The sequence below is a fragment of the Pygoscelis adeliae genome, unplaced genomic scaffold (genome assembly GCF_000699105.1).
Source record: "Pygoscelis adeliae isolate BGI_AS28 unplaced genomic scaffold, ASM69910v1 Scaffold106, whole genome shotgun sequence".
NCBI lineage: Eukaryota > Metazoa > Chordata > Aves > Sphenisciformes > Spheniscidae > Pygoscelis > Pygoscelis adeliae.
Window position 1 is genome coordinate 677131 of NW_008824939.1, and position 20414 is coordinate 697544.

The following is a 20414-nucleotide window of genomic DNA, read 5'->3' on the forward strand; positions in this document are numbered from 1 at the left end:
AGCTCTCCAGAATCGCCGCCTCCTTCCCTGAGCGCCGAGGGGGCTGTCTGCGCTCCGAGTTGTGACGCTGGTGTGGCACTAGGGGCTCCTGCTGGGTTTCCGACTCTTCCCGCAGTCGGGCAAAGCAGGAATTTTGTCCGTTAGGCAAAAAAAAAACCCCAAACCACGAAAGTGCCGTGAGCTGTCAGTCTCTCGCAAATGATTACCTCAACAGGTTCCAGTTCCCAAGATGATGGCAGTGTAACTTACAAAATATTTCCATTGAAGAAGCTGTTTTGAAAGCAGAAATATGTAGAGAAGTACTTGCTTCTGCATGGCATCTGTGTTCTCATATGAACCTATGAGAGGTAGGCATGTGTATTGTGAATGAATGTGTATATACACGATTAGCTAAAACCTTATTTTTTCAGAATTTAAGGTGTTTTCTGAGGCACTATGAAGACTCAGAATGTGCCTTTCTAGTGATCTGTGGAGCTGGGATTTCAGGACATATGTAGCAGTATGTTGCTAATTTTTGTGTTGGGGCTTTGTTGGCATTTGACTCATAGAAAATGGATATTGCTGCTGCTTTTTTTTTTCCCCCACCTATGTCAGCAAAATGTTTCTTGTTTGAAGCAAGTAGTTGAAGAGCATCCTCAGGTTTCATTGGGTTTGTTTACTTAAAAGTTTGTCTTACGACTTTTGCTATACCCAGTTGTTTTCCAGTGTTCAAGTCTCTACTCAAAGATGAAATTCTAGCTCTCATTGCCATAGCTCCGGCAACACAACACTCATAGGTACTCACATTTGCAGGACCTCCTCATCAGACAAACTCTGGAGCTAATCTCTTTCTCTAATTCTGTCCCTGTTAGAATAAATGCAGCATTTTGTATTGCTGCATCTGTTCTGACTACATGTTGCTGTTAATAATTCTGAAGGGCTTTAGGATCTAATGAATATCTAGAATGTCAGTTGCTAAAGATCAGGGTTTTCAGCTTTGGGCTGAATATGTTCCAGTGGCTGTATGGATACAGCATAACTAAGCCTGACTAAAATAGTGGGGATATTTGTTTGAGGGCTTGGGGTTTTTTTATCTATTTTACAGTTGTTGGGTTTGTTTTTTTTCCTCCTAACTGGATGTAGGAAGAAGAGTAAATGACAAAGAACAGTTGGCAAATTCCCTGATAAATATTGACGCCTATGGAGGAGAAGCAGGAAAAGGAGCCAGTTTTTCTAACTGCAAGGAGTTCTGGATATGAGATAGATAACACAGGAAGCAGTTATTTATTCCAGCAGCAGGCAATTTGGGGTGTGACTACAAAGTAGTTTAATCCAATCTAAATCTAGACTGCTGCAGTCCTGCCCACGGCTAGGCTTATGTTCCCACTGCCTCCTTGTGTTGGTAGTAGTGCTCCAGCAGCCTCGCAGTGAGCTAGCTCCAGTTTTAATTTTGGGGTTGTTTTCTTAGGGGGGGTGTTGTTGCTTTTTGAGGAAGTAGGGAGCTACTTTGGCACACTCAACTGTGTAGCATAGAAATGCTAATACCGGTACAAATAAGTGCCAGAAATACATGGCCAGAGATGGGGGAAGGCAGGAGTATCCTTTTCTGTGGCAGTGCAGACTTACATCACTGTTACATAACCGTGACTTCGTGTTACAATTTCGAAGCCAATGCTGCCACATTGGCAGGAGTTCTGTCTGCCTGTTGCTGATGTTTTCTGCTCCTGTGCTCGCTTCCTTGTGTGGTCATGCCATTTGAAGTGGTCTGTGGAGCTGATCTGCATTAAAACTAACACAGCAAAAATACCTTTAGCATTTAGTTTCAAGCTGGATTTGTTTGCTGATACGGTTTACAGTAAGGCTGCTTCTGCTGGAAGAAAGGGAGGGGTGAAAAAGCGTGTTGGTTTAACCCCAGCCGGCAACTGAGCCCCACACAGCCACTCGCTCACTCCCCCCCCTCCCCCCCTGCCCCCGTGGGATGGGGGAGAGAATCAGAAGAGTAAAAGTGAGAAAACTCGTGGGTTGAGATAAAAACAGTTTAATAATTGAAAGAAAATAATAATAGTAATAATAGAATATACAAAGCAAGTGATGCACGATGCAATTGCTCACCACCCACTGACCAATGCCCAGCCAGTCCCCGAGCAGCGGCCCCCCCGGCCAGCTTTCCCCAGTTTATATCCTGAGCATGACGTCACATGGCATGGAATGTCCCTTTGGCCAGTTTGGGTCAGCTGTCCTGGCTGTGCCCCCTCCCGGCTTCTTGTGCACCTCCAGCCTTCTCAGTCGGCAGAGCATGGGAAGCTGAAAAGTCCTTGACTAGTGTAAGCACTGCTTAGCAACAACTAAAACATCGGTGTGTTATCAACATTGTTCTCATCCTAAATCCAAACCACAGCACTGTGCCAGCTACTAGGAAGAAAATTAACTCTATCCCAGCCGAAAGCAGGACAAAGCATCACTAGTAATCACTTTTATTGCCCCTTTCTTACTGCATGGAGTCTGGATTTTGGGGAGCTACCACTAAATTAGCTACCATTCTTATTTTTTCCTACCAAGTAGAAAATCAGGTGCAGTGCTACAATTCTGCCTGTTGGATCAATTACTTTTGGTACCAGCAGTCCAGATAAGAGCAGAACTCTGTTAATATTCCCCGTCTCAATCAATCAGTAAGTAAAAGTCTGGAAGTTAGGTATAAATTCTAAATACTGTTTTTCAAATTGAGATTTGAATTTGCATGAATGAAATTAATGCCTTCATTTTCTATGAACTGTGAGTCATATGGAGCTGAACCCCATTCCCTCTATTAGAAGCTGAACATAGTCTTTTAAATCCCATTGCACTCATTTTTTGAAGTTACCTTTTATAAGTACAGGACATTGCCATTTACTAGATAAATTGTTACAAGTGTCTCTGGAGAATTCCGGGAAATCAAAATCAACATTGGTGCAAACTCTGCAAGTTTTTAAAGAATGTGAGAGCACACTTTCAATCACTTTCAGCCATAACAATAACCGCCCCTGCAGTCAGCTGTAATATTCATTGAAGTACATAAAACACTCCTTCATTTGAAACTGAAAAAAAGCCTACCCATTTATTTAAAGATGTGCCCCAGGTATTAGAATGAATATTCCAGTTAGTGCAGGGATACTCTTTGGGGGAGGAAGCAGGTGGATGAAGTAGCCTGTGTTACTAACAATGCTTTGAGACAGTATGCACGGACCTGAGATTATAAACTACTGAACTGGTGTTTAGAAAAAAAAACAAAACCAACCTTTCATATGAAACAATGTAGGCTTTTTACACAAAACTTACAAACTTGGATTTCAGTAATACTTGTTACGTCAAAGGATCCCTAAATGATTCCAAGCTGTTAAAGAATTCACTTTGCCACTATTAAAGTACAGCCATGCCGGAGTTGAGATACAATTGCTTTTGCAACACGCACACATCATTAAAATAAAGTTTGCAGAACAAAAAGGTGCGACATCTATGCAGTAGTCTGTTGCACTTTCAAGGGAAGTCAAACCACATTTCTGTATTCAGGCTCTATGATATGGAAGATGTTCAAGAGCAAGAAAACATGAACGAAAGCTTCAAGCTGCAATCCTTAGAATTTTGACCAGCATCCAAGACAAGTTATCCTCATACCCTTCTTGCTTGGCTTATCCTCTTCTGACTGCACCACTTTCCTTAATAGTATCTGTGGTTTATGCATAATCCCAGAAGATAATGAGAGATGATAGTGGCTGTCCACACTGTGTACTGTGAGGTAACCATGCTTTAAATATCAGGAGAGGAGATGTGAATTACTGATTTTATTTTTTTTTCTTAATGCTGGTACTTTGGGTGGTGGGGGGGGGGGGGGGAGGTTGAGACTTCGCTAACCTGTCCTCTACTGTACTTATGATAAATTTTGATCTTAAAATTCATGTCATATATTACTATAGAAGCAAAGGACCTGTGTTTGCAAAGTTCACTCTGTCTTGAAATTGAAGTCTGTGACATTTAATAGCATTGTAGTCTTATGTGTTGAAGTTCATGAGCTGTAGTTTCAGGAATTGTTATTGAAATTGTTCACAAAGTGTAAAAAGTTGATAGTATTGTGCGAAAAGGTCTGAGTCTTGCTAATTCTTGGTATTACTGATCTTCAGACAAAAGATGTTTTAATTCACCTGGTAGTGTTACTTGTGTTGCCATTTTCAAATAGGGCACAGAATAGGATAGGTCTACATGACCTAATGTTATTGAGCTTTTATGTTTTTATTGCTTATTGCCAAAAGCTGAGTTTTGTTTTGTTTTGTTTTTTAATGCTGTTATTTCACAATTGAGTAAACATTAAACTGTTGGAAATGTCATAAAATCAGGTAACTGGTGATCTGCACTGATTTTAAGTCTCAATCCTCAAACACTGTAGCTACACATACATTTACACATTCTGTACATCCAGAATTTAATTCAGAGTTAACCTGCTTTTATTTGGCTTTTGTTTAAACCTACCCCTGGACATAAAATTAAATGTTGAGGTGAGCAGAGCTATAGTTTAAACTATTATGTGAGTTAATGCTCTGGCCTGGTTTCGGCTGGAATAACCGTTACGCGTGATGGAGGCCTGCTTTCCTGGAGATGGCTGAACACCTGCCTGCCCATGGGAAGTAGGGAGTGAATTCCTTGTTTTGCTTTGCTTGCGTGCGCGGCTTTTGCTTTCCCTATTAAACTGTCTTTATCTCAACCCACAGTTTTCTCACTTTTACTCTTCCAATTCTCTCCCCCATCCCACTGGGGGGGGAGTGAGCGAGCGGCTGTGTGGTGCTTAGTTGCCAGCTGGGGTTAAACCATGACACGCTCAAACATACTGCACAAGTTACTTGAATTTGATATTAATACAAGTCATGTTATGTATGTTTTTAGTTACATACTTCTGTTTCTTAGCATTCTCTCTTTTTCCTTCTGATTACTTTTCAGGTCTGTTAACTTGACCATCTTTTCAGTGATGAAACAACGTTGGGAATTATGGACAAAAACATTGGAGAGCAGCTTAACAAAGCTTATGAAGCCTATCGACAAGCATGCATGGACAGGGACCATGCTGTGAAAGAACTACAGCAAAAAGTATGTATTGGGCTCTGACCTGTATCTTTAAAGCCATCCTTCCCATGGTGGATTGTGGTACATGGAGATTTCAGTTTCACTTTAGCTATGCACACTTTAGTGCATCTGTTAAAGTTGGAAATTGCCATTATGAAACCAGGCCAGTACACTGCAGAGTAACTCATTAGGCTGTGAATGTAGTAGGTGGGTTTCAGGTTTTCGACCTTTAATTTTTTGTAGTTTTAAAGGTGAGAAAAGTGTTGTCTGTTTTGGAGGATTAATGAAGTCTTTTAATGTAAACAGCAAAGATGTATATAAAATTTACCTAGCCTTAATGAAGTATGTTTTGAAATTTAATTTGCTTTATTAAAAAAATTACTTTTTAAATTATTAATGTAAATAGCTTAAATCATTTTTGTGTTAATAGGAAGATATGCCATATGAATTAGTAGTTCATTTGATGTAAAGGTCAAAGACTAATATATAAGCACTGTGCAAGCTATTAGGACAACAGAGTTTGTGTGCTGAAACATTTACAGCAAACTTACCTTAAAATTATTAGAATAAGTATTGATTTTTAAAAAATAATCATCTGTACAATTATTCTTTAATTATGAAGTAACAGAAAGGTTCTGGAGGCATTCTGAGCAGTAAGGAGCACCTTTGAATTTTTACTTAGTCTGTTGTAGAATACATTACTTCAGCCAAAACTCTTCTAGGACTTCTCATCATGTATGCCAGCGTATTGCAAAGCTATCAGTTTTGGGCTTTATCATACTAATTTTATCATGCGTATTCTGCCCAGCAATGGAACCTCTGTTATAGGAAGGCTTGAATGTTTTTGATGCTACACAACTTTCTGATACCTCCATAGAACTGGTAGGCTGGGACTTTGTTCAGCGGCAGATGAACCATACTCGGTATCAAGTTATGGAAGCAGTAGTAGAATCGGGAGCAGAAAAGGTCTACTAGAGAATATTCTGATATCGGGGCACAATCTTGCCGTCCCCTTGCATGACAAAATAAACTAGCCAAGGCACTGCAGAACAGATATCAAGTCAGTCATGTGTGCAATCATCCACTGTGCAGTCGATCTCCATTCGTAGTCTGTTGCAGCAGTGCTGGTGCAAATCTGTAGCGTTTTCTGTACTTAACAAGCACAAGTAGCGTGTCAATACGTTTAGTGCTGAAATTGCAACTAACTTAACAAAAGGCAACACATTTTAGAATGTTTGGGAATCTTTTAAATTCTGTCTTTTATGATGAACACTTAATTATTTGAAGGAAAACCAGTCACATTAATACTCCGGGGTCATCTAGCAGTGCATGAAACTTCTGCCCAAGAAAGAAGACATCAAGTACAAGGTCAGATAGCACTTCTATAGTCTATGGAAGGAAACCAGAGAAGTGTGTGAGATCATCCGTGTTAAGTGACCTAAATGCTTGCAAGATTTCTCTCCACATTTTCTCTGGTTCAGAAACTAAAAACAAAAGCCTTTCATAAAGGATTACTACCAGTTCAAATCTTTGTCCTAATCCACCTCTCGGTAGTTGGATTTCATAACTTCAAAAGAGAACAAAAGTATTTTTTCAAGAAGAGTTGATACTGTAATTAGTTGGGGGTTTTTTGTTTGTGTTGGCTTTTAGGTTTTTTTAACCAAACTCCTGGTTTTTGAGTGACCTTTGTACCGTGCTTTGCTCTAGTAACTTCCTCTGTTCACTGTGTGGCCTTCACACACTGTTGGATTGTCCACCATTCTGTTGTTAACAGTTTACTACTTAAGTTACCGATAGGCCACTTGTTTTGCCAGTCTCTAGAGCTGGGAGCCATGTCAAGCACACAGAAGCCAGAGTCATCTCGGCCAGATGGTGTTTGATACAGATGGATGGTTGGTTGTCATGCAGATCTTCTAGTTGGTAACTTGTTGCTGCCATCTGACTCAAGGAATAATTTGTGCACACTGGCTGTCAAAAGCATCTTCTCTTCTGTCTGTTTTAGCTGTCATGTCTGTGCTCTGTACAGAAGTGTTGACAAGACATTGCTGTTGTACATTTTCAATTTGGTTCTCAGTGATTTTTCTGCTTCATGAGGTCTCTTATAGCTGCTGGAGTGTACTGCTCTTTGATCGCTTTTTTTTTTTTTAATAAACTCTCATAATACAACTACTGCCTGGCCTTTTAAAATAAATTTTGCTTGTAGATTTTTTCCTGCCTGCTTAACAGACAAACACATTGGGCAGTAGGGGGATGTGGAATTTAAATGTGACTGAGATTTTAGAATTAGATAGCAGTATGGATAAACTATGAATAGGTGTGAAAACAATGCCTAGTCTTGTTCCAGGTCATGACCTATTCAGTAGCAGACATGTTCTTAATTTCAGAAAAATTCAGTGCATTCCTGTAAGTTTCCTTGCTGGGACTTCACAAGTTTTCTTGCTTGTTTTTACCACTACTGTAACTGCAACATTAGGCATGTGCTAATGAAATAATAGTTTTTGAATATTAGCATCTTCCTGCCACCTGACCATTTGTTCAATTAACCAGCTGTCTAACAATATTTATACACTTCGGTGAAATGTGAGCAGTCTTATTAGGCTCTGTACGGCCTATTTATAGCATGAGATGGAGTATGGCTAGATAAAGAATGGGGCTGCTTCCTTGCTTCCCCCCCCCCCGTTTTCTAGGTTAGAAAAACAACTCTACTACATTCAAAGGAACAGGTGAAACTCTCTTCATAGGCAATTAAAGTTTTTTTAAAAATATCTGTTGTATGGAATAAGCAATGTTGTTGTTTTCCATTTAAAATCTATCTTTTTGAAAGCCTATATTTATATCATTTATTTGTTAGAAAATATGGGGGAAGAAAATTACATCTTTCTATAGATAAACTAACTGACCAGCATTCTGAAGAATACTAAAATTCTAATTTTAAACCTGATGTGTTCTATGGCTATGAATGAAGAATCCTATACTTAAAAGTTATCCTATGCTTTACAACTGCCACAGTTGAAACAGTTACTGAAAATCAGGATTTATTTCCTATAATACCTTTTCTAATCAGGGCAGTCTCAAAAATATGGACTTGCCAAAGGTGACTGTAGTTGGGTTTTCACGCAGAGGTCCACAACTACAATTATCTTTAAAAATCAGAGCTGCTTTTTATATGCCGAATAGGAGACACCTATTCAAAACAGAATAAGACTAATGATAATTAAATTGTATTTGCAGACAGAAAACTACATGCAGCAAATACGTGAACAGCAGGAAAAGATAGAGCTTCAAAACAGCATTATTGCAAAACTGAAATCGCAGTTAGCTGCTCTGAATGCTAACAGAGGTATGTACTCCAGTTTGCACGTTATTTCTTTTTATGCTGTGTTGCATTGATGAATAGTTCTGACTTTGTTGCTTCAGTTTTTACAATATACATCTCTCAAAGCAGTATCATACTTTTTCTGTGAACGTGAGAGTTAACACATGTGCAGTTTCAAAATCTATTTATAAAATGCAACACTTCTGAGGTCTCTCTTTATTCTCTTCAAGAAACGGTGATATTTTCTTTGGATGTAGAACCTGCTTACACTGAAGCCAATAAAAGTTATGAAAATATGGGTTCAACTCGTTCACTAGAATTAAAACCAAAATTGTTAGGTATTAATTTTACAGTCATCTGCTAATAAGTTTAGCTCAGGTTGTTCTAGATGTGAGTGCTATGGTTATATGTCTTCTATGTTAGATGAGTCTTGTGATGCTAATCTTATGGGATAACCAAAGATTTATAAGCAGGTAATTCTCTTTCAAATCAAAGTCATTGATGGATCATTTTCCACTGTTTGACTGTATTACACAAATAAAGAAGAGAGTCAAAGTAACCATGTGTTAATCTGCCATGCTCATTAAATATTTATTCACACTAGCCTAACACTCCTGGTTTTCATAAATACTAGCAACGTGGTTGGCTTTTATTTTTAAGAGTACATGCACATTCTTTATTGCTGGTTTAGTCTTGCATTGTCTCTAAGCACAGAATTGGGATTCTCTTGCTTGTTTAATATGAAAGCTTGCTCAAAGAAAATAAAGAAGTTAATACAAGCCTAGCTTCTTTTAATTTTGCTTGTTCTTAGCAAGCTGGCTAGGGAAAAATGCAGTGACAATCAGCTCCTTTTTCTTTTAAGGTAATGCGCATCCCTACATTCTGATGCATGAAGACATTGAAACATCCAACTTATCTTTCAGCCAGCTCTCTGAAAAACTGAACGTAGCAAAGCAAAGAGAAAAACTCTTAAAGGTATGGTTGCCTGCAGCATGTTTAACGTAAGATCACATTTGTGCTGTGATTATACTATGAGAACCTAAAGAGATAAGTAAGATTTTTACTGGTGCCTTTGAACTGCACTTCTAATACAAGATCCTCACCTGAAGTGCATAAGTGGTGTGCCACTGCAGTCTACTCAGGTGAACTAAGCATCTACCTTTGATCCTTCCCAGTGCAATCACTGTTTGGCCATCGAGGTCCCTAGAATAGTGTCCTGGTTTCGGCTGGGATAGAGTTAATTTTCTTCCTAGTAGCTGGTACAGTGCTGTGGTTTGGATTTAGTAGAATAACGTTGATAACACACCGATGTTTTAGTTGTTGCTAAGTAGTGCTTACACCAGTCAAGGACTTTTCAGCTTCTCGTGCCCTGCCCGCGAGAAGCTGGGAGGGGGCACAGCCAGGACAGCTGACCCAAACTGGCCCAAACTGGTATATTCCATACCATATGATGTCATGCTCAGTATATAAACTGGGGGGAGTTGGCCGGGGGGCAGCAACTGCTGCTCAGGAACTGGCTGGGCATCGGTTGGCAGGTGGTGAGCAATTAATTGCATTGTGCATCACTTATTTTGTATATTCTTTTATCATTATTATTACTACTATTTTCCCTTCCTTTTCTGTCCTATTAAACTGTCTTTATCTCAACCCACAAATTTTACTTTTTTTTTCCCGTTTCTCTCCCCCATCCCACTGGGAGGAGGGGGAGTGAGCGAACGGCTGTGTGGTGTTTAGCTGCCTGCCAGGTTAAACCACATCAAATAGTTTTGATCATAAAGTAGGAACGTACTTGCTTATTTATTTCTTAACCTGCCAAAACCAGCAGTCAAGAAGGGGCTTTCTCTTTCTCTCACAAGAGCTTTTCACATTGCAACCAGTCTGTGTATTTTTGCAAGAAATGGAGAATCTGCACTCAAAAAGTGATGGAGTGGAAAGTGAACTATCCATTGCTCTGGAGATGCTGATGATTTGTTTGTTTTCTTAAATAGTCAGTTTTAATATGATGTCTCTTCTGCCCCTCTTCACTGAAGTAACACTGAGATTTTCACTACAGTCTGTTGAGAGTAACAGGAATAAGAGTAAAGCGATTGTGCAGAATAGATGGGAAATGCCTTGAATGGATTTTGCGTATTGAGCAAAGCCAGTGACAGAGATGCACAAAGTTTCATTGTTCTTATCTTAAGTCATCCTACTGTGTTTTTTGAGAACTGTCTTGTAACATAAAATCTCTTATTTTTGAATATGAATCTCCGTAGCAGGGACCCTGTAAAGGTTGTAAAAAGACCCTTATACAAAATCAGGCATTGGATTTAAAAAGAATTAATTTCAGCATTTGTTTCCTAAACCTGAGCTATAAACAAATTAATTATGTTAAATTCACAGAAATGCATCTTTTTATCAGAAATCTTAATTTAAAAATAATTTCATTGGATTACTGATGCTTGCTTAATTATCTTGAACGAATCTCATTTGAGACTAAGCCTTTGCCAACATTTTAAACGTACTGTTACCAAACATTTATATACACTCCTTTTTTATTTAAAAAAGTCTTTATAAATTTTGCTACACTAGAATCTGTAATCACAAGATGTCATTTCTTTCCTAATCTTTGTGTTTATTTGGAGTACAACACAGCTGAAGGGTTAATTCTTTGATGGAACATCTTTGCATATTTTTGCATTTCTCTGTCTTGAGTTGGATAAAAATTATGTCTCACAGTTGCATATGGAGACCTGACCAACTCTAATATTTCATATTCTTCTTTCTGAATGCTTGCTCAAAGACAATAGTTTTAAGTAACTTAGTCATATAATGAGTAGGAGAAAGGAAGCTGTGTTACCTGCTCTTCTCATGGGGAAACACTGAGAAATTATGTGATCTGTACAGAAGATTACAGGCAATGCATGAGAAGCTGGAATCATTATTTCAGGGGCTATTTTCTTAATGGAATGTAAGTTATTTGTCTTTATCTGCATTTTTTTGTGTCGTCAGTTATTGCAGTTACCTCTCAGCAGTAGGTAGTTCATCTGTGCCATGAACAGAAATATTTCTGATAGAACTCCATGCAGAATCAACTATCAACTATACAGTCTGCTTGCATTTAAACCCAGGCACAGCCTTACAAATAAGGTCTTTTCAGAGGGGATCAGTAGAGATCTAAACCCATGCAAAGTCAGGTTGACCCCCTACTCTATGTTCCTGTTATTGGGAATGTAGTAGCTTTCTGACTCTTAAGTGTTGAGAGCGTGGAGCTTGAGGAAAACATGTTTGACTGGACCAAAGTTGGCTTCTGCAGAGGCACATGGATATCTTTGCATTATCCTTCCAACATAAGGAGGACCTTAATGTTTGGTGTTGTGCCTAGTAAGCTTCTGCTAACCTGGCAAGCGATACAAAGATGTCCAGACAGCACAGCAGAGGTACGCACACTTCTATTAGCTCTGTCTGTGTCTTGGCCATGCCGTTCATGGGCTGGCTATGAGTGGAGATACACAGCAGTCTCTGTACACAAGTCCTCATTTTATTGAATAAACTCAGGGGAGGAGACCATATAACCCCAACTTCCTGTTGAAGATGATGGAAAATTAATTCTATTGTGATAAATGCTTTATATACTTTTATGGCAGCTGCCAGTTTTGGCACTTTTTAAATGTAGAACTTTTGATGTATGATGGATAAAAGGTAAACTGCATGGAATGAATGTATGGAACAAGTTTGGGGAAAATGAACAAGTAGCAAATCGCCAGGACCACATCAAGTTAACCTAAGAGTTCCCACTTCTCTGTCTTTCTGAATAAATGAAGTAAAAGTTAAAAAGAAAAAAAAATTGATGTGCCATGTTAAAAAAAAAAAAAAGGCAAAAGGAGCCGATTCTTCACAGGATAGGTAGTCAGCCAGTGGAACTTCCTGCTTCACGGGAAAATTGGACAACTTCATGGAAGAGAAATCTGTTGAGAGTTAATAAATACATAGAAACTATTACTAAGAAGGTCTGGGAAATTATTAAAGGATGTATCATGAATGCCTCCTGTTTTCTTGTACTCTTCCCTGGACATCGTATTTTGACATCTGTTAAACCAGAAATCCATCATCCTGTCACTGACCCAGTATAGTTGTCTTGTATCTAATTCAATAAAGTATTGGCTTTTTCAGCTACTGAAATTTGGAAGCTCAAATATTCTGTTTGAAAGCCTGTATTTTTCTAATCATATTCAACCCACATTCTGCTCTAAATCAAATAAATTATGTCTACAGCCATTGTCCTCTACTGCATTAACTGCTTTATTCTACTTCTCCACCAAAAATTTCAGGCTTGCAAAATGTACAGTTCCAGATAATAAATTATGATTACAGTCTTTAAGTTAAAATGTTTCTGTTTCCTCCTCTCCTTCCTTGAAACTCGGAGTCTCTCCTGAGGCTGGAGGTGCCTGGGTTTATCAATACCTATTGAAACTGTCTTTTGCTAAGGCCAGTGGGATTTCTCAGTGGACTATATTCTGTCCTCCAGTAAAGTTAATAGAAATCCTGGATTGATTGTAATAGGTGCTTGGTTAGAGCTTAAATTTCAGAGGTTTAAAATGAGGGAGGGGTTAGCTTTTCTGTGTTTTCTAGTGGGTGGCCATACTGGTGTATTTTATCTGCTGTTGTCAAATTCTGTTGCCAGTGTGTCATAAAATGTTTTGGGGTTTTTTTTGTTCACATTCATCTTCTCTGAAAGAGGTGAGTGGACCAGATTGGCTTGGTGGTCAGTACCAAACTATATACAAGATTATCAGATTTTTTCAGTCCCCTGCTTGAGGAGACCAAAGGGAGCTAAATTGCTGCCTGTTTTTGAGCACAATGTGGCTAAACTTTATTAACTAGGAAGAATGTGGATCCAGTTACTGTTTCAGAGCCAAAGCTGCCCAGCAAACAGAAAACCGTAGTGAGATTAGACAATGTCAGGTAAAGCTGCTTCTGCGTGCTATTTTTAGTACAGAGTCAGACATCAGAATCCTCGTAAACTCCATAAAACATGAAGCTAAAGTCAATACCTGTGACAAGAAAACATGCTCATGTTCATATTTTCCTGGGTCAAGAACCTCAGTATTAAACACCGTGTGGAGTTTGTTGATCAGAATTTCTTGTGCCATGGAAAAGGGGAGGAAACCATGTATCAGGAATGGATGATGCATATGGTATACAAAACTGTTCATCATGCAATAAATGTTGAGGTCTTTTTTTGTGCAGGACATAAGCAGAGGAATGGCAGGTGGATGGTAGTCATCTTTGTGCTCAAAATTATGGTGCTAAAATGACTTAACTAAGAGCAGCTACTGCAGAAGTCTTGTAGAGTTGCGTGTTCTAGTCAATACCAACTTCTCCAGTGTCACTTTATTTCCTATCTTTGATGCAAAGAAAGCTGTACTTCATGATTTTATGCTAGCTGACAATTTTATGCATTTAGCTGTTCTTTGCTGCTGGTATGATGTATGCAATAGGATTAGTTAGGCCCTGCTACAAGAAATTCTGGTATCGATAGCCTTTTTTCTTATTGCTTCATCTGTTTAAGCTATCTCTACCCAGTAATAAAGAAGAGTTTGTGGTTAAACTGTTAGAAGTTACAGTTAATATTCCCTGAGACCACTTATTCAGTGAAGCCACTGAAGCCACTGAAACAGGCCATTATAGCACACTTCAGGGAAAAATAAAAGGGACCTGCCTTTGCAGCAGTACAGTCTGGGGACTGACTGGCTGTAGAGCAGCTCTGCTGGAAAGGAGCTGGGGTCTTGTTAGACAGCAAGCTGAACATGAGCCAGCAGTGTGTCCTGGCAGAAAAGAAGGGCAACAGCTTCCTGGGCTGCACTAACAGGAGCACAGCTAGCACACCCAGGGAAGTGAGTATCTCCCTCTGTTCAGCATTCATTGGACTGTATCTGGAATACATCCAGTTTGGGGACCTCCAGTACAGGAAAGACGTTGATAAACTAGAGTGAGTTCAGCAGAGGCCCCCCCTGAGATAGCTGGGGGCTTGAGTACATACCCCATGAGAAGAAGCTGCAGAAACTGGACTTGTCCAGCCTGGAGAAGAGATGGCTTCTGGGGAAGCTAATAGCTTTCCAATACCTGCGTTGAGGTTATCAGGCAGATGGAGCTAGGCTTTTAATGGTGGTGCATGGCAAGAGGATGAGACACAATGGGCAGTTGAAACATGAAAGGTTCAGACTGGACATAAGGGAAAACTTTTCACCATGAGGACAGCCAGGCATTGGAAAAGGTTGCCCGGAGAGGTTGTGCAGTCTCCATCCTTGGGGAATTCAAGACCAAACTGAGTAACCTGATCAGACATCATAACTGACCTTGCTTTGATTAGGAGCTAGAGAACCCTTGAGGTCCTTTCCAACTTGAATTATCCTCTGATCCTATAAAGCCTCTCCAAAAGAAAAGATCTGATCTGTTCATAATACAGATGTAACCTCTTTGCTGGCTGCTAATACCAGCATGCTTAAAAGATCCATTGTGTGGCCAAGTACTTAACTGAGCAGGTATGACCTGTGTGACATACTTGTCATGGCATTAGCTTTATAAGCTTCAGCCAGTTTATAAATGTTACCACATTGTTGCAAACACCCAAACTCCGTCAGTATTAGAAACTAAGATCATCAAGCTCTGAAGGGCTATATTACTGAAAGATCCCAAAAGGTATAATAATTTCTCCGGTGTTTTTCCTGGTGTGATATCCTGATGGTGCACAAGAATGGTAATTTACATCAGTATGTACTGATATATCTTCATTGCAACATGTTGCATGGCTCTTCTCACATTGGTTCCCATGTGGCTTTTCTCATTGCTTGCTTAAATTTTGTCCCCACTTCCTGTGGGAGAACGTAGGAGAAATGAAGGCGAAATACTGGTCATTACTGCAGTGCTCCCAGTTATCTGAAAGCTTTTGAAAGCCCGCATGTTATTTGGAGCTGTAATAGTCCCAAACAGATAAATTATGTGTGTGCAGATCAATGCTGTATCACAGGTTCAGTGACAGAGTTATTTTACTGTCCTTAAGATGGAGCTGTTCTTCAAGGGCGTTTCCTAGGTGTTTGGATTTCCAGCAAATTATTTTCAAAGGAAAACACAGGAGAAGCTGCATCCCATTGGCTTTTTAAATGGGAAATGGAATTTGACCATGGAATGTTTGGGAACCCTGTGACCAAATAATGGCTCTGTGGTAGCTTGGGGTCTGTGAACCCACACCATAGAATATCACTGCCTTCCCATTCCTGGAATGGCAAAAAGCAGTCCCCTATACTATAGCTGCTCTGACTTCGTAGTCTTTAAAGAACATGGAAAAGGTATGTAGTTATAAAATTATGTCAAGCATCTGGCCCTGCTATACCTTTCTTCAAAGTATTTTCAGATCTGTTAAGAATACTTTTATGCATGTCTCCATCTCCTCCTAACATAAACTGTTATTTTTTTCCTGCATCAGATCAGATATGATTGTCTTTTCTCATTCATCAAATACTTCCTTAACTTGCCTTGAACTTTCTGTGCCTCATATCATAGTATTGTAATTCTTACTAGCGTTCTTGTGCCATTTGAGAAAATGAAATCTAGCTGCTGTAGCATCAGTTATAGAAGATGATGTACAGGTTCTTTAGCCTAAAATCTTCAGTCTTCTGTTTTTTTACAGAACTAAAGCAAAAAAATCTTTCTCCTTTTTTTCACTTTTGCTGTTTGGTTTTTGTTTTTTTTTTCCATCTGCTTCCCTGGATTCTTATCTACCATGATATATACAGATTCCACAGCAGAAGAGTATAGAAAGTGTTTCCTGATCTGTCCTAGAACTACACATATATTCCCCACACTACCTGCCAGAAGTGCAAAGCATGGAAGAAGGCTTAGGATTAAGGAAGTTAGCAACACCTAAAGCAGAAATAACTTGTCAATTCAAAGGTTGAAAGAATGGGATATGTAAGATCTGCAGATGATGGTGAGAGAAACATCCCATTTTTAGACAATGTTTTGAACCCACTGAGCAGAAGAGGCTCAATCTGGATCCCTGAGATCACCCAAGTCCGGAGTTGCACTGAAGCTCTTACTGTAGGTTTACCATTCAAAGTCAGAATTGAAACTAAAGAAAAAAAAGTGCCTTCAAAGCTGTTTTTCTGTGGCTTTTTTATCCAGCTAGTATAACTTTTTGAGGCTCATCTGTTGTGTCAGCTGCATATGCACACAACTATGCTTAACCACCTGTAGTGGTCTCTGTAGACCGGCTCTGGACCCATCCCTACATGGCTGTCATTGTCTAGTAGAGTAGCCCCTACCTACCTAATCTCCAAATTCACAACCTCACCCTATTTAGGTCCCATTTGTAAATAAAACAAATGTTCTTGAAAAAGCACTCATTTCCTTCTTTCCTCTTCACCTTGCCCTACCTGTCTACAGACTATCTCACTGCATTTCACTTACATTACTTCTTGCAGAGTTAACCCTTTGGGCTTACTTCTCTTGCAGAGACAGACATGGGGCTTCAGGCCACTTTTTGTGACATCTTGATACAGTTCAAGATCAATGTTTCTATAGATTTCATAAACTGACAACTATAAGGTTTTCATAGCCACAGTTTTTAACCATAGGTTGTTTCTTGAAAATTGTCCAAGGACTATCGTTGCGCATATTAAAAAAATTGTTCATTATACTCTTCTTCATTCCACCAAAAAGCCCACATACATAAAAATTCCGTGAATTACCAGATGGATAGTTAAAAGTCAGTCCAGCCACTGTTTTTTATTTCACAAATCTTTATAGCATTGCAGTATTTGCAATGTAATCCTGGTTATACATACAAATTGGGGGACGAGAGGCTAGAGAGCAGCCCCACAGAAAGATATCTGGGAGTTTGGGTTGATGGCAAGTTGCATATGAGTCAACAGTGTGCCCTGGCAGCCAAGAGAGCCAACTGTGTCCTGGGGTGCATCACGCACAGCATAGCTAGCCAGTCAAGGGAGGTGATTGTCCCACTCTACACTGCACTGGTGTAGCCCCACCTCAAGTACTGTGTGCAGTTTTGGGCACCTCAATAAAAGAAGGGCATCAAACTATTAGAGTGTGTCCAGAGGAGGGCGACCAAGATGGTGAAAGGCTTCGAGGGCAAGGTTTACGAGGAGCGGCTGAGGTCACTTGGTTTGTTCAGCTTGGAGAAGAGAAGGCTGAGGGTGACCTCATCACAGTCTACAACTTCCTCAAGGGGGGCAGTGGAGGGGGAGGTGCTGATCTCCTCTCTCCAATGACCAGCGATAGGACACGAGGAAACGGAATGAAGCTGTGTCAGGGGAAGTTCAGATGGGACATTAGGAAAAGGTTCTTCATGGAGAGGGTGGTTGGTCACTGGAACAGGCTCCCCAGGGAAGTGGTCACGGCACCAAGCCTGTCAAGAGTTCAAGGAGCTCTGGATGACGCTCTTAGTCATATGGTATAGTTTTAGTCCTGTGAGGAGCAGGGAGTTGGACTTGATGATCCTTATGGGTCCCTTCCAACTCGAGATATGCTGTGATTCTATGATTCTGTTCTTGGGTCTGCTTGAAAATTAAGGTAGAATCATAGAATCATTAAGGTTGGAAGAGACCTCCAAGATCATCGAGTCCAACCGTCAACCCAACACCACCATGCCCACTAAACCATGTCCCTAAGCGCCTCATCTACCCGTCTTTTAAATACTTCCAGGGATGGTGACTCAACCACTTCCCTGGGCAGCCTGTTCCAATGTTTAACCACTCTTTCAGTAAAGACATTTTTCCTCACATCCAATCTAAACCTCCCCTGACGCAACTTGAGGCCATTTCCTCTCGTCCTTTCGCCAGTTACTTGGGAGAAGAGACCGACACCCTAATGCAGCAGGTACCTACTGCAGCAGGTAGCTGCAGAATATCACCTTCTTCAAAATTGTTAAAAGATTAATTGAAATTAATGAAATATTACTTTATATATTGTACATACAACATATTGTACATAAAATGTTAATGTAAATGATATAGTAAGTGAACCAGGAGAGTATCTGTATTTTTTATAAACACTAACATGACTTTAATAAATTCAGAACATACAGTTGTTTTGAGTAATCATCTATGATGAGTTACATCTATGTGTAGTGGTAGAAGATCTTTACTACCAGTTTAAAATTAATAATGTAATAAATAAGACTGACCCTTACTTATGTTGCAAAAGCTTAATTTAGCTTATTCCAGACTGCTGTATAGTGATATTCCACAAGCCTCAATTCTATTAATTGTACTGGTGTTTCTAAAATTATTTTTAGGAACAGTTAGAAAGTGAGAGCATGAAGTTAAAGCAACTTGAGGACAAAAACAATCAAAAGGAAAGGAAGCTTGTATCTATTATTTCCAACCAAGAAGATAAAATAAGAACTCTGAAAAGCAAATTGAAAGAATTAAATGAAGCACAAAAGGGTATACAGACGCCAACATATAAAAGGGAGGTAAGATAAGCAACCAAGTAGAGATAAAATGAAAAAAACAAACATTTGTAAATTATTACTTCTTTCAAACGTGTTTATACTAATTATTCTAAGAAACTGATTTTAAATTTCAGTATTATATAATTACTAGGAAATCATGAAAGTATATAAAGCACATGGGGAACACCAAACTATTAAATACATATTGCTTGGTTTGTGTGTTAATTATTTTATGTTATGTCATCAAAATTTTAGTACTTGGGAAAACTCCAGATTAGCATTTCTGTTTTATAATTTTCAGTTGGAAGTTTTCACCAAGATTGAGTTGATTCTTTCACTTTTATGCCACCCTATTTTTGTTATAGAATAGCATCCAGAGTGCTATTCTGTCCTTGTGGGATAGCTAGAGTGCGCTCGTCGACGTGAATCTAACCATGCAAACATATTTTAGCTAGCTAATTTAAAGTGAACATAGGTAAGGGTAGGAGCACAGCAACACATAACTTGTTGCTATTACACTTCCCAAGCATTGCTTAACTTACTGTAGCAAGCATTTGTGACCCATATTGCTAGGTGTAAGGCAGCTGAAATGTGTCTACAGGAGCTGCAGTTGCACTTTAGTGCAAGGTAAGACAAACCTGTAGGCTCTGGGTCTGTGATTATAAACAATGTATCATTGAAATCAGCTGTTTTGGCAGACATATGATCAAGTTCTGTGTCTGATCTGGAGCACATATGAACTACCCAGGCCATCTGGTAGTGTAGATCTAGTGGAACTGCAGCTTAATGATGGTTATTATAAAAACTCCTTAATGCCTGGCAGATTTAAAACTATGTAATACTAGAGTGAACCACAAGGTGGTAGTCAAAGTTAAGAACTTATTTAAAAACCTTCTAGAACTCTTGACATACCAGCTTGTGACGTGTTCATTGAAAATTTCAGTGAATAAATTGATTTTTAAGAGCTACCTCACTAACAGGCTTATACACAATACATAATCTTACCTTATACATGATTGAAACAGAATTACAGTCAAGCAGTATTCTTAGAGCCAGTTTCCTTTCAAGGGAATATGAGCAGAGGAATGCCACACTGAGTTGCTAAGTTAAACTAAAAACAGGAATTCACACAAACAATAAAAAACTGCTTTTGTCATTTTGTGACTGTTTTGAGAGCTTCCAGAAGGACTAGGTGAAGGATTCCATGACATTTTTATTCATACCAGGGTGAAGAGCAAAATTTATATGCTAACCTGTGATCAATATTTTCATATTTTACTTCAAGGTGAAAAGTAGGAAAGTTGTTCCGGATAAGCCTGAATTATCTCTAGGGATCTCTGGTATTTCTCCTATGCCTGAAAGGTAAATACTTTTGCAGCATTATTAAAATTGCTTCTAATTGTCTTTTCTGCTATTAAATAAGACCAGCTATTTCCCTCTTTCTACACAGTACCTTAAAAAACGGATGCGGGAGGGAGCAACAGAGGTCAAAGAGCTGGTGTGGGAAGGTAATAAAGCCAGCAACTATGTGGAATCATGGCTGGGGCTTTGCAAGTATGTAGGGATAAATTGGGAGGA

The 20414-nt window shown here is 39.3% G+C and overlaps 1 protein-coding gene across 1 annotated transcript in view; it reads left to right on the forward strand.

Annotated features, from left to right (window-relative positions):
• The first annotated feature begins 61 nt into the window (after positions 1–61).
• TANK (TRAF family member-associated NFKB activator) overlaps positions 62–20414 on the forward strand; it is a 30929-nt gene continuing 10576 nt past the window's right edge. The window contains exons 1-6 of the mRNA XM_009325382.1: positions 62–347; positions 4945–5091; positions 8299–8407; positions 9246–9358; positions 18678–18857; positions 20122–20198. Coding sequence (XP_009323657.1) covers positions 4993–5091; positions 8299–8407; positions 9246–9358; positions 18678–18857; positions 20122–20198 — 578 coding nt within the window. The 5' untranslated portion in view covers positions 62–347; positions 4945–4992. The remainder of the gene's footprint in view (positions 348–4944; positions 5092–8298; positions 8408–9245; positions 9359–18677; positions 18858–20121; positions 20199–20414) is intronic.